The 14790-nt window shown below is 38.0% G+C and overlaps 1 protein-coding gene across 1 annotated transcript; it reads left to right on the forward strand.

Annotated features, from left to right (window-relative positions):
• Positions 1-197: 197 nt before the first annotated feature.
• stil (STIL centriolar assembly protein) lies at positions 198-14174 on the forward strand. Its single transcript, XM_053513825.1, has 17 exons — positions 198-522; positions 733-827; positions 935-1042; positions 1531-1646; positions 2533-2714; positions 3828-4087; positions 5214-5297; positions 5621-5707; positions 6009-6153; positions 7051-7160; positions 7746-7869; positions 9104-10051; positions 10611-10743; positions 10828-11005; positions 11715-11856; positions 11956-12206; positions 13078-14174. The coding sequence occupies exons 2-17, from the start codon at positions 742-744 to the stop codon at positions 13820-13822; spliced, it is 3699 nt and encodes a 1232-aa protein (XP_053369800.1). The 5' UTR covers positions 198-522; positions 733-741; the 3' UTR covers positions 13823-14174.
• Positions 14175-14790: the final 616 nt, after the last annotated feature.

Here is a 14790-nt window from a genome sequence, read left to right on the forward strand (position 1 = left end):
CTACATTCATTAAAAAAACCATGGGATTTAAACAAATTATTAAATTGCTCATGGAGCCTTAAACAAATACGTAATTTGAGGGTTTATGATGGGCGGGGCTAGGAAGCTGCGATCTAATTGGTCAAGCGCTACTCTGCCGTGCTGCTATTGGCCAGTCGGTCTGTCCCGCCATTGGAGCTTAGAAACAGCGCCACAATTTATTTTTGTCTTTACTTAGCTCTTCTTAATGGAGGCGTCTGTTTTGTTTTCATCCAGATAACACATCACACACTGTTGCTAACCTACCGAGTGAAGTAAACCATTAACTAATTCGTCGAACCGGATTTGTTTTGCCGCGTATGATACCGCGTAGGATGTTAGAAGTTAAACGGCTTTTGTTATTTGAGCCACTTTTGTCACGTTAACGGAGACAGGCTTTGCAGTTAGCTTAGCCAGCTAACCGCCCTGGGTGGAGCAGAGAGCCGAGTACCACAGGGGCTGAGGAACATGCGAGGATTAAAACCTGCACAGAGTTGAGATTAGGTGAGACGGAATATTGCAAAAATCACAAAATTCCCTGTTAATATAAAGTGGTATAAATGTATTTGTAGTTGTGTTTTCATGTCACGTCTTGGTATCCTGCTCGCTTTCCATGCTAGCTTCATAACTAGCCGTGCAGTTACAGCGCCAAAGACAGATTTTCTGTGTAACTTTGGTTCTTTTTAATTTTTTTTTAATCAAACGGACGTTTAGAGTTGAAATATGGATCGTATCCAGGTGAATTTGCGTGGTTTGCCTTCTCATGTACTGGAGGCGGTTTGCAGACCCGAGACAGCGCACAACACCAGGTAGTACTCAACCTGATTTAACTTATCCTAATGTAGTAACTTAAACAACTATTAATAACATTAAAAAATTATATATATTTTTATATGATTTTTTTTTATCTTTAAAGGGCACCAGAGGGTATCATCAGCCCTTTAACATTTCCTAAGTCTAAGATGCACCTTTGGGATCCGACTCCTAATGGAGATCTCGTCAGTCTTCACCTTTCATACTACAGGTGAGTCTGGATTAAAGAAAAAAAAAAAAAACCTGAACTACACTGTGTCATCCTGATGTAGGGAAATCATTATCACACATTTGTAGATAGATTTAATCTGTGGATCATCTACTGAACGGCTTCTTACGTTGCTTATTGAAGCTCTAAGCAATCGTTCCATCACCAACCATTTTTTTCTTTTTCTTCAATTTAATAAGACTCCAAATACAAACCTGAACAGCTTTACCCTTTTAAAGCATTTTCTCTCAACAGAAAAACTCACTACATTAGCAATTCCATCACTTATGTAGAGCATTTACCATCCAATTCCTGAGACAGATTCTTACTATACTGTTGGATTGATAAATAAATAAACACATCAATATAAACCTGCACTACTGTCTGAGCTGCTGTTATAGAAAATTAATCTAATCAATCATAATTCAGCAGTAATATGGTGGAATATTTAGTTCCCCTCACACCTGTCCTCAATGTTGTGGGTTTTTCAGAAAGCCCAGGCTGCTGCTCATGGAGAAAGCATTGCGTTTGGCTCATCGTCACGCACGGCAGAGCAAGAAGCCTCAGTTTTCCTGCTTCCTTCTTGGGACGCTAGCTGTGGAGAGTGGTGAGCACACTTCTGATCAGTGACCAGTGAGATCACATGTACTCTTGTACTTTTATACCAATTTACCTAAGAGGTAGATCTCAGATGATTAGATGGCAACGGTTTGTCCTGAATTAGTCCTCATTTTTAGGGTCAAATTCTTTTAGAATTTTGTAATAAATAAATAAAATGCTGCTGTGAACCATTGGCTGTGGGATATCCCAAAAAACTTCACTATTTTTTTTATAGTTAATATCAATAATTTGTGATCCTTCTGTATTAGCTATTACAAGGCTATAACTTTTAAATAAACAGCTGGATAAAAAAGTTAAATAAACCACTTTTTTTTCTAACCATGTAGTCTACAAAGCCGAGATTTTGATGGTTAATGTTGTATAAATCCCCATGTTTTCTTCTTATTTATTATGTTAAATTTTTATATAACTTTTATAATTTACGTACTTATTCTCCTGGTGGCTTTCCTGGCTTACTCCTATTAGGATAGGTTCGGCCCTGAAGTATACACCATTGCACCTCTTACTATCAGGGGAAATAATTCCATGTTTAAAGGAGCCTTTTAAATACGGCGACCTTATTCGTTGCTATGATGACATAATCAGCCTACGGATGTGTAGGATACAGTTCCTGAATTGGCACACTAGGACTCTCCTGAAGCATCACACTTGTTATTTTATAGCTTGTTTACTAGCTACGTCAAGCAGTTTGCAGCAGTGATATCACCCTGTGACATCAGAGGAAGCCACCCGCTAATGTCTCAGGAAAATCCAGCAGAGAGCATTAGCCACGTTAATTTCAGAATCATTAACAAGTTTTTGATAATTAATTGTTCGTGGGTGGAGATTTCCTTAGTATAGATTGAAGAAATTCTTGTCATTGTGCTGTGTAGATGAGGAGGGTGTGACAATCACGTTGGATCGGTTTGACCCTGGCCGGGAGCAGGCTGATGGCGTCACAAAATCTCCAACTGCCCTCCTCCCTGGCGATGTTCTTGTGCCGTGCCTGTTCGACGCTCAGCACGTTCCCGACACCACTGTGTTTTCTGCACAGGACCTAGACATCACCTTCAAGGTATCTGATCTTAATGCATCGTCTGTGTCTGTGTGTGTCGGTTAAGAGAAAGTGACATGTGGTAAAGATGGAGCAGCTGTTTGAGAAGCTCTCCAGACCCTCAGACCTCATGTTACAGCAATAATAAATGCTTTCTTTGACAGTTAGTTCAGCCTGTCAGTACCAGCTGCACCCTAGGGAGAGGTAATTATTACCTGTGCCTACACGTGCTGTGTTTAGACATAATCCATCGAGTGTGTGTGACTAGAGAGGCATGTGGACATGCAGTGGTTTCCTAATTTAGCAAAAGGAATCCATGTTTAGAACCAATTATACATGTTGATTTTTATGTGTATGTATAAAATGGACTAATTTTATGTTTGTTATAAAACAAAGAGGAAGATATGTCACCATTATTTTTTTTTTTGTAGTTGTATTAAGAGAAGACCTAATCTCATTTTAATAGTAAATATACAGCTTTGTTACAGCACTAGTATAATCTGTATTATTATAGTGAAATAATAATACAGATAAATTAAATAAAAAAATTGAATAAATCTGTTAGTATAACATTATAGAAGTATAGTTGAGTTGATACTGAATCCATGAGTTTAATTTTTCCTCACCAGTGATATTTCTCCCTTTTAATGCACAAGTAGACTTGTTTACATGGACTCCTGCATTGCACAAATAATCAGAGTAACAGCCCAATTGTGATGCAATTAAAATGCATTATGTAGATGCCTCGATCCTGTAGTCTTACCCAATCTGCCTTGACATATCATACTTTATAAAGCATCCAACCAGTCATAGGTTAGCCTGAATTTTTGTAACCCATCATAATGGTGGAATTATTCGGAAAGGATGGGAAACCTGACATTGACCTTAAAGTTAAAAGGTGAAAAATAAATTTTCTTGTATTTTTATATTACTAGCAAATAAAACGCATGAAAGTTGTATCCTGGTCAAACACGTTAAGCATGTTAACGGATATCTTATCTTATGTCTAGTGTAAACGGTCAAGTTGGAATCACTAGTCAAAATTGTTTTTAATCAGATTTGAAGAAGTAAACGTAGCTAGTGTTTTAGTTTCCTCTGCTTTTTTTTTTTTATTTTGGTTTTCTGCTCTGTCAGATGTTGGAGCATTCCTGCAGCAGCAGAGAGGCAATGGAGCTGTATAAGCTGATGAGTCTGCGTGTGCGTCTTAGCTGTGTGGAGAACATGGACCGGCTGAGCTTCAACCTACACTGGGCTGGTGTGATGTTGGCCAGCTTGCTGGAGGCTGTCCCTGTGCGTGCGCTACCCGTCATCCCTACTGCACTGGCCAGGAACCTGAGCAGCCCAACTAGCTTGGCGCAATCTCTACACTCGCACACTAATGCCAGGAAACGAGGGTGAGGGAACATGGGCTCACTCACATATAAAAAAATAAAATAAAATTCCAGTTTGCAAAACATTTAAACACTGTTGGGCTACTAGCTTTACACTTTTCAGTTGAGCTTTAGTTACTTATTTTATACTTGAATAAACATATTATTATTATAGTAGATGACACCAGTCTAACGAGAAGAAAAATTGTAAATAATCTAAAAGCAAAGGCACTGTATAGATTTTTTTAAATTTTTTTTTTTATCTTTTCACCCGAAAGTAAAACATCCGTCCTCCAGTTCCTGAGAGAAGAATCTGTCTTTCAATTATTCTGTGGGCTATAGTCCACAATTTTACCTAAAAAAACAAGCGAGGTCTTGATATATACAAGTAGTATGCATGCGCTTTGTGTGCGAGCGTCACGTGATCAAAACTGAGCCAATGGTTCTTCTCTCGTGTGCCCTACGGCATTATGGGAAATCATCTCCTATGCTCAGTCTCGTGTGTCACTCATGTCGTCAACATCTGTGACCACATGTGTGAGCTGTCATGAGAGAGGTTCCTTCTTAAAGATCTAGTCTCTCACTCTGTCAGGAAGCACCGATTCTGTAAGTATGTGTGTGTCATTAGAGAGGTTTCTTGTTAAAGAAGTTTCCTGGCGGAGCAGTTTCTGTGTGCGTGCGTGAAAGTTAATTAATTATTTAATAATTAATTATTAATTAATAATTAATTATTTTTATATTAATATTTTTGGGTTGTGGAACGAATTAACGAATCATGAAGTTTTCGTTATTTCTTATGGGGAAATTAATTTGCTCTGATATATATAAATGCTTTGATGTACAAGCATGCTTCCGGAATGAATTATGCTGGCAATCCAAGGTTTAACTGTAGGTATTTAGGCAAATAATTAAAGCTAAAGTAAAAATGTTTTCAAGCTTCATATGGAGTTTTTGAACAAAGTAAGACAATACTTAAATAAGCCAGTACTTTTTTTAAATTTAGAGCTTTAATTAGTTGCACTTTGATTATGTACTTCCCCAGAGTTAATGTTATGTAAGCTGAACACCTTTTCTTGTAATGCTTTGTTACATTACATTTTATATATACATACTAGCACTCACTTCAGATTGTGTTTGATTGCCTGTCTAGGTTCCTGACCATGGACCAAACCCGCAAACTGCTCCTCATCTTGGAGTCGGATCCAAAGGTTTTCACGCTCCCTCTTGTCGGAGTGTAGGTATTCTCAGCATTGCACACATTCTGTATGAGAGCTACGTATTACCTGCTTGAATATTTGTTTTAAAAATTTTTTTTATATCTTTAAAAATTATTTCTTAGTTTATTTCTATTCCAAAGTTTTCACCAGCCTATTATCACTACTCGCAGTCACCGCACCATTGTAATTTAATCTGTTGTAATCCCAGTTTGAATGAAAGCCTCATGAGAGATTTGTAACTGTTGTGGGGCTGTAAAATGAAGGTTGGTTGGTTGAGTTTTTCTTTTTTTTTCCCCCTTCTTCTTTTTTCTCTTTGCCCCCCTTTCATCTCATGTGACAGATGGTTAAGTGGAGTTACACATATCCACAACCCAGTGGTGTGGGCGTGGTGTCTGAGGTATTTGTTCAGCTCCTCCCTCCATGACAGGTGAGTGCTGCCATCATCTGTTTAACCTTGCATGCACCTGATAACTACACAACTGTTATTATGGTCAAATTGTGATTATTATTAATGTAGTTTTACTTAAATAAAAGTAAAACAAGAAAATATTTTAATGTTAATGATGAGATGTCCAGATAATAGTTACATGTAAAAGTAACATGTAAATGTAAGGCTAAGCATGAAGTGTCATGTAAAAATATTTTTTTATATCATAATCAGATTAATAAGTGTTTGAGATCTTTGCCGAGAAATTGTGGAGATGTAAGTGTCTTTGCGTCTTTTTCAGGGTAATGTCGGAGAATGATGCATTTCTGGTGGTCCTGTATTCGCTCACTCACCGGGATCCTGAGTTTTACCAGTGCAAGCTCTGTGGGTCGAAGGACATGAGCTTTCAGCTTCTCAGCAGCACAGAAACACTCGCACTGTATAAGGTCTGTTCTGTAAAGCAACAAGTTCAAACGGAGGGCCTTAAATAATTTCTTAGAAAAACACGTATTCTGCTCTCAACCTTGCTCAGTTAGTGCCATGTACACAAAAGTGGGGTAAAATGTGATCGTGTCATAAGACCTCTCATTAAGGACGTTACGGAATAAAATTAATTTTAAAAGGAAGTTAATGCTTTTAATTACAACGAAAAAGAAAGTACTAAACAGGCCACACACTTGAGACAATCTACAAGCAACACATTAGACATCGGACCCAATGTAAAACTAAACCAGCTGTAATCTTGTCTGTCTGTCCAATTTAGTAATTGCACTGATTTTATCAACATTAAACAGCTAACTATATCAGTGTGAGCATAGAAAACAGTAACGGATGGAATGTAAAAGTATGGGGAAATGGGTCAGAAACTAATATGTTTAACAGAATATAAACTGTGCTGTCATTCTGTTTATAGAGTGTTTTGTTTTGGGCTTTACGAAATGTTATTTTAACATTAATTCTTACCTGATGAGACAGCTGTAGATATTGCAGTATTTAAAATTTTAGGTCTTGAAAAGATTAGCTGGAGTTTAATTAAAATGTGCAATATCTAATGATTAAAGTTTCTCAGCATACACTGTTAACTGGTTTCTAGTCATCAAGCGAGTCTTCTATCATTAGGTTTGGTGGTCTGGTGAGCATGATTGCCAGACAAAAAGGCCAATGATTTGGTTGTGGATCATGTGATTGCAAGGCCTTTTAAAAACCTTTTAAAGCCATAGTAACAAGATAATCAATTTTATTTACTTTGCTTCTTTGTGGTTTTCATGTTGGGGCTGATCAATGTATATCAAATGTGTGATTTCACCCCCCCCAAAACACCTTCCCCCCTTACCTGCGTGCAGAATGTGGAGCCGGCAGAAGGATGTACACTGCTCTTTGAACTTGGTGTTGAGAGCCAAAATCGGGAGAATAAGCTATTCGAAGAGATGCTGTCTCGTTCAGCATTACTAAGGTACAGTTACCTTTCTGGGATTCGATTAATCAGACGGTGTTTTCTAGAACAGCAGCTCTGACAGTAGAACAGGTGCAAATTACAGGTACATTACTGTGCTTTTTATGTTTTTTACAGTAAGTTTTCTATAGGTTTATTCAATGAAATGAGTCACTGCTGTTAACACTGTGTAACAGGTGTGACTAAGTTTTCTGCCTTTCTTATGACAGGAAATTGCACTTTGCAGTTTCACGGTAACATGAAAAGTTTTATTTACTTTAACAGAACAACAAAAGAGACTGGTGAGGGAATAGTGTTTGTAGCTGTTAACGCATAAATAAAAAACAGAAACTAGATGTCCCCTAGCATTAAATTTAGCTATAAATAGATGGTGTCTTCTGTAGAAAATACTTTTATAAAATTTATAATTATTGGTAAATTGTTGTGGTATAAGAGGAATTAAATTTCTGGGAAAATAATAAGCCATAAATCTGCTTTAAACAAAAAATCTTGTCAAAAGTCACCAGCACTGCGAGTGAAAGATGACATGCAGCTTGTTTGTTTATAAAGTGTTTGTTGGCAATAAATATATCTTCTTATCTTTAGGGCTGGAACTGCATCATCAGCTGCAGTCCAGAATAAACTGTCTATTAGTGACCATGACTCAGGAGTGGAAGATGAGGATCTCTCGCCTCGGCCGTCACCTAACCCTCACCCCATCAGTCAGCAGGTCTGACAACTGGTTTACTTTCATACATTGCATAAGTCAGTAAAGCTGGCATGATAGCATCTTTTCTGTTTTAGATACTGATATTAAAAGCTTGAGTAGCCGATTTAAATAACTATGAAATTTTCCTTAAAACTACTTAGAACAAACTTTTTTATTTATTTATTTTTTAACATTTCACAGTTTATTTGTTTCATGCAAAATGAAATGGGTACTATTCATGGTTAAGTATTCCAGTTCCAAAAATACATTTCTTTTCCAGATTCAATTCCTGTCTGTGGTTTGTTACAGGATCTTCTAGCCAATATGCCTTCTCCAATATCTGACCTGCTTTCCCCCTCTTCCCTTTTCCTTCCTTTGCTGGTCTTAGCCCAGTATTAATACTGTTCCCATCTGTATTATTGACCAATAAGGATATGCATTATGGTTCAGTTACACAACCTCTTGAAATTATATTAATTTTAATGTTGCACCATAGACTTTAGTGACATTTAAATATCAACCCTTTTATTTTATTGAGTGCAACCTTTGGAATAAACATAAAAGGCAAAATATCCTAAACATATTAAATTTTGACTGTATCTGTGTGCAGGCTACTTAACACAAAAAAAGTACATAGTCTAGTGCAGATGGGAGGACCTTCTATCCTTTTATGTTATTCTTTTCAGAGTTGGAATTATTTGCAAAAAATATATATATATTTTTTTTTCTGTCTTTCTTTTGACTTTATTTCTAATTATGCAGTCAGTTGAAATGCTGTGGAAAGCACATTTTTTTTTTTTTAATCGTTGGTTATTTGTTTTTCTGTTGTCGCAGGAACCAAATTGTTTGGTTCTTTTTCTCCTTCAATATAGACAGTATGGAACCTTTTGTAGATTTAAACTCTTGATTTAGAGAAAGAAAAAAGTTTTTTGTTTATCATTCAATAATTTATGAGAATTCATTTACATTTCAAATTTTGTGAAACTAAACTAGTACTAACTAGTAATAAAAATAAAACTACACCTAGTAATTTGTATATTTAAACAGTTTCATTTAAAACTGAGACTTTCTCTGTACTCCTATATTAAACTGATTCCTTGTGTTTCAACATTATGGCTTATGACCAGTTGCATCTGATATACAGATTATTAAAGAATTATTCATCTGTCATCTATGTACATTCATTCCACACATTATCTTTAAAAAAAAAAATTTATGCAGTACAACCTGCACAATGTTCATCTGTTTTTTTCAGACGAGACATATCCAACCTTCTGTGCCTGAACTCTCCATGGTTTTGGAAGGCAGCTTCCTTGATGGGAAAGTTGTGGAATCTTATGAGCACACTCCAACGCGTCCTGTCCAATCAGCAGGCAGTAGCAGTGGTACTCCACCCTCCCATTTTGCACCACGACCACCTGCTCAGAATGTCATGGCTGGACCTCCACCCATCAGGAGACCTCTAACCCCAGTTTTGTCTCAGCCAAAGCACAATAGGACACAGTCCACCATCATGCACCAACCCCCCATTAGCAGGAAATCTACTTCCTCCGTAGGCCTAAGATCAAGCAACGGCTTCTCTGCTTCATCGTCTTCCTCATCATCTTCTTCACCCAAAACTGGCTCATCCCCAAATGGCTCCCACCATGAGCGTGCACAAAGATCTGGTCACCCAAACCCTCCAGTGTTAAACCAAAAGAACAAACAGGTGTCCGTCAATCCAGATCAGACTCCTCTGCTGCCGCCATCCCAGCACATGGTGTTTCATAGCACCCCGGCCTGCAACTGCTGCCCTGCTCACCGTTCCCACATGCCCTTGTACCAGGGCAACACCTGGCAAGGTACTCCATCTCCACCTGTCCAGAACCCTGTGCATTGTCCTTCTGAAGGGAATCCACATCAGGACTGCTGTGTCTCCCCTGCTAGGCCCATGTTGTGCCGTGTGTCACCAGCTCAAAGCCCTGTGTGCCATGCTGGCATTCCCCTGCCCTACTCTCCATCACATGGACCACACATTCCCAATGCCAACCCCTGTGGTGGAGCTCTGGACAAGACAGCACCCGTGTGCCAGGCCCAGTGGTGCAAACTTCAACCTGGTCCCGCTGTAGTCACTGCGCCAGATATGGGCGTAGGCCTTCTTCCTGCTGACGCCTACAAGATATTGATGGAGCAGGACCGGCAGCTGAAGCAACTGCAGGCTCAGGTTTGTTATGAGTGAAATAAAGCAGTGATTAATTATGTGGTACATTACATTAATGTTTATCCCAAATTTAAAAAATAAAGTGATTGGGGGCGGGGCATGCTGTTGTAGGAAAATAATCAGTTACAAGGTTGTGTAAGTTGTCAAACATACTGTACATGGGTGATTCTGTTTCCCTAAATTTAAACACAACTATGACTGTGATCAGGATAAATAATTGAACCTGACCTGATGCTCTGTTAAGCTTCTTAAGTGGCTGAGTGTATGAGTCTCAAAACCGTAAAAAAAAAAAAAAAATTGAAGCAGGTGGGATAAACGCATACTAGTTTGACTTTATACAGTTTTCATTTCTAAGCTCTCTAGCGGTCTGTGGGTACTCTCTCTGGTCAGATGTCTTTCTTCAGCCAAATAATTTACATTACTGCCTTTTGGTTGGATAAAATTGAGTCTCTGAACTAGATTCTTTTTATTTTTTATAAGGCTACAATAAAATTTTTGGTGAAATGCATTAGACTGCGTTCAGGGCATTTAAAGCCATGGTATTTCTCATTGTGATTCTTAGATCCAGAAACTTCTCGATGCCCAGAGCAAGGTGTCAGAGCTACCGCCTGCATCTCCAGAGAAGAACCCCATTCAGACCTCAGCACTTCCTGAACCACCAAAGAAGACAAGCGTGAGCATTGCAGTAGGAACTGGTAAGCAGAAAAATGTTCTAGTCTTCGGTGTTTATCACCTCTATAAGCCATCCAGCTCAACAAATTATAAAAATGTTCACACAGGTGCCAGTTTGTTCTGGAGCGCTCCTGATCAAAGCTCCGAGATTGAAGGTCAATTTATCCAATGTCATCCTGAGTCTAACAGCACAGGGTCCTCCAGACTCAGCTCAGAGACGATCCACCAGAGCAGAGAGGAGCAGAGCCCTGCGACACCGCGACACTCCACATCGCCCCAGAACAAGTATGATATCCCTTGCTATTAATGCACAAACAACCTACAGCTATGCCACACTGCATTCAAACAACCTATGGCTACGCTGCACCTGTGATTAACACACTCAGAAATGTAAACTTATTTCCCTGTGCTGAAATCTGATTCATGCCAAAGTCACTCATTGCTTGCAGGCATGACATGAGATACTAATATCAGCCAAATAACATCACTTTAGTGCATTATCCCTCTAATACCGTAGTAGTTTAACGCAAATTACAGATTCATAAAATCTTCTCTGAACAGCTCATCACTTTCTATTACATGGAATGTTGTAGAACGTCCAGAAACAAGCTAGTTGGTGTTATCACTTCATTTTTTAGCAGCTTAAAACGAGTGTTCTTCCTCCAACTTTTTTTTTCTTTGTCATAAAACTTCCTTTAAATGTTGAACTTCTCACTTCAAAGTTTATCATGGAATAAGCATGTTATGGGAAATCTGTAATTTAAACTTTAAATTACAGCCAGAACCACTGTCAGAGCTGCTTTTCTAAAGAATTATGAAGTATTTAGCAGCTTTGTGGTATTAAGAAAAGAAAATATGCATAATGTAATTGTTTATTTAGGGGAACAAGTGGATAGAGTACTAGGTAAGAAGCTGGTTTAATTAGATTATTTGTATTTAGATAACAAAGCTTCGGATCTTGTTATTAATAAAGTTTTTCTCTCTCTCATTTCAGCATATCAAATGTAGCTGTTTCTTTTCAAAGTCCTGTGCTAGGAGAGAGTGCAAGCATGTATTATAACCCTCAGTCTCAGATCACAGAAGACTTCTCTCAAAACGAAGAAATACCTAATGATAAATTTTATCAAGAGTTACTAGTAAGATTCTTTCTTATTTGCTCTAATTTGTGTAGTCTGAAATTATATCTTGACTTGTTTTTAGACACGGTTTGTTGTTGTCGCCCCCCCCAAACATAGGGTCAAGTAAAAAGCCGTCTCCAAGACTCTATAACTGAAGAAGAAAAAATGGACGCGCACAGTCCTCATCCCAGACTCAGTATGTCGCCTCAGAATAGTCCTCCAAGCAAAGCTGCACTTAAAGAGCAGAATGCTGAGGGTTCAGAGGAGGACCGGGTGTTCAGTGCCACACTTAAACAGCTGCAGAGTCTCGGCGTCAGTGTGGAGCTCAATACAGGAAAATTCAACCGCAGCACCGTGGAGAGTGCCAGGTACGCAAAACATTGTATGATTTGTGATAATGTACTATGTAATAGAATAAGGAAAAAGAACCCATGCATGTGGCTAGAAGTTTTCTCTAACTCCAAGCATTTATTATGCAAGAATTAGCTGCCATCACATGAGACATGAGAGCATGTGAGGGTAAATAGGAGAGGTCTTAAAAAAGGAAGATGTGTATATATCCCAAAAATCTCCACATGTAGAGGAAATTTACTTTTTTTTTAAGCAAAATGCAAAAACATTGTAAACACAGTAATCTCTCCCACTCACATCTTAACAGTGCAATAATTTCTTAATCATGTTATGTGTATAATTACTTTTGGGACACCTGTATTATAAAACATTGGCCCACTTCCCTTTTTTTTTCTTCATGATTTTTGTTGTCTAAACCAATGTACCAGGTTAATTCTGTTTTATGTAAATCAAACACTTCATGTTTGTAGCTGCAGAGCTCAGTGACTTAGCATTGACAATATACTGTATGGAACTTTAACCCCCCAAAAAACATAGATAATGTATTACACTCATAGGAAAACAAAACAGCATTGTGCCTCAGTGCTGTTGGTTAACTCTGAATTGCTATTTTTCATTTGCAAGGTAAACTTTGCGTTAGCTTTTCTCAGGATACTAACTTTGCTTCATTAAAGGGTCTTAAAGCTCTCCACCTTGCAGTGAAAATAAATGATTTTAAAATGTCATGTCATCACTGCTGTGAGTACAGTGCCCAGGGATACTTCAGAACCTTTATCCCATCACCATGTTAATAGTTATTATTATTTTTTTTTTTACAAAACTTTTATAAGCACCTGTGGAATCATATTTTAGTCTTTTTATTATATTACTTACTGTGTTTGTGTCTAGCACACTGGCCTGCATAAACCCTGAGGCAGTCATCCCGAGGCTGACTCTTTCTGATCCAGTCGGCACCAGCATGTGGGGATCGAGTGGCGGTGTGGATCTGAGTTTAGAAGCCAATGCCATTGCTCTGAAGTACCTCAGTGACTCTCAGCTGTCCCGTCTGTCGCTGGGAGGCCAGTCACCTGAAGCTCGATCCAACCCTGGCGCTCTGCTTTTTGGAAGGACTCCACTGGATAAGAGCAGCACTGGCCTGAGCGTCCTTTCCTCCACCAACATGTCTCTAGCCACCTGCAAATATATGAAGAAATACGGACTGATGGAAGGTGAAGACAGCAGCAGTGATGAGGCAGAGGATGACGGTGTCCAGACAGCTCAGAGAGCACAGACAGTACAGGCAGACTCTGCGCTTGGCTGCTCCCTGCAAATTGACACATCAGAAAATGTGGGGAGGGAAACTGGCTTTATTCTAAAAAATGGAGGTAACGGGCAGCCTGAACCACTTCTTTCCACTCAAGACTCTCAAAGCGGTCTTATACGAGATTTACGGCCTAAAATGCTGCTTCTTGCACACACAAAAACAAGTCCAGAAAAAGAGAACGATCCAAAACTGGTCCTTCCTCAACTTCGACCTCACCGCCGATCCTCTTTATCCAACAATTACAGACTCGCATCACTTCCGGAAACTGAAGGCTCTGTAGGAAATTTTCTTGATCTCAGCAGGTTGAGACAGCTCCCTAAACTGTTTTAAATACCCCCTCTTTCAAAGCAGGATTAGGAAGGATCTATAATTGTTTCTTTTAATTGCCATTCTTTACAATGTACTTCTATCAGCCTGCTTGTATAGTTTCTATTATTATAGCTATACACTTTGGACATATTCTTTTTATTTTAAGTGTGCATCTTGATGTAGTGAGTCTTTGTACATGTCTTGTAGGCACAAATGAAATATTCTCCTCTTGTACAGTCTGAAATATGGTCTTTTGCAAGTATGAATTTTGTCATTTTATAAATTAAAGAATCTTAAAAGCAGGATTATTTTATTTTTGTATGTTTTGGTCTTTGTCTTTTAAATGCATGCATAATAAATGATGTTTTTTTTTTTTTTTTTTTTAATAAAATCACAAATACCTTGATTTCTGCTTCTGATCCTTATCTACTTCTTGGAGGTCTTTTTGTTTAAACTTTTTTTGTAATCTAGTTCTGGCTAATAGTTCATAGTTTAAATAAAGTATATGTAAACAGTTGGATATTCAATATTATTGCTAAAATCTTATTAGTTATTAACCATTTTGTCTTGTGCCTTTAATGGAATAAAGGCAATCTAAACATTACTCATGCAAAAAGAAGCAAGTAAGTCATTTTACCATGTAAAAACATCTTGAAAATTTAGCCTGTTTGGGTTGGTAGTCTGTGTGTGTGTCATTGTAGCTTTAGGCATGAAGTAAATAGGACTAATTATTTACTTTTCAAAACTAACTGGTCAATATTGTAAAAAGAGCTGAGTTATGTCTTTTTTTCCATAATTAGTTTTTTTCAGTCTTTTCTATATTATTCCGTAATACAGAAATTCTTATAGTAAAATATAGTCGTATAGTAAAAGTAGATGTTGAAAATATATTCTTATGGGGCTCTGTTTAAACTTTTTTAAACCTCCTTTATGTATACACACAGGCACGTATTTAGCCCTGGAGGTGTTAGTTGCAGTGCGCATGCGCA

Source organism: Clarias gariepinus, chromosome 15, assembly GCF_024256425.1.
Source record: "Clarias gariepinus isolate MV-2021 ecotype Netherlands chromosome 15, CGAR_prim_01v2, whole genome shotgun sequence".
NCBI classification, from domain to species: Eukaryota; Metazoa; Chordata; class Actinopteri; order Siluriformes; family Clariidae; genus Clarias; species Clarias gariepinus.

Excerpts from the sequence above, each read along its gene's own strand:
- stil (XM_053513825.1), top strand. The coding sequence starts at position 742 with ATGGATCGTATCCAGGTGAATTTGCGTGGTTTGCCTTCTCATGTACTG. Across the intron at positions 6,154-7,050 it reads AAACACTCGCACTGTATAAG|AATGTGGAGCCGGCAGAAGG; the intron begins GTCTGTTCTGTA and ends ACCTGCGTGCAG. Across the intron at positions 10,052-10,610 it reads TGAAGCAACTGCAGGCTCAG|ATCCAGAAACTTCTCGATGC; the intron begins GTTTGTTATGAG and ends TGTGATTCTTAG.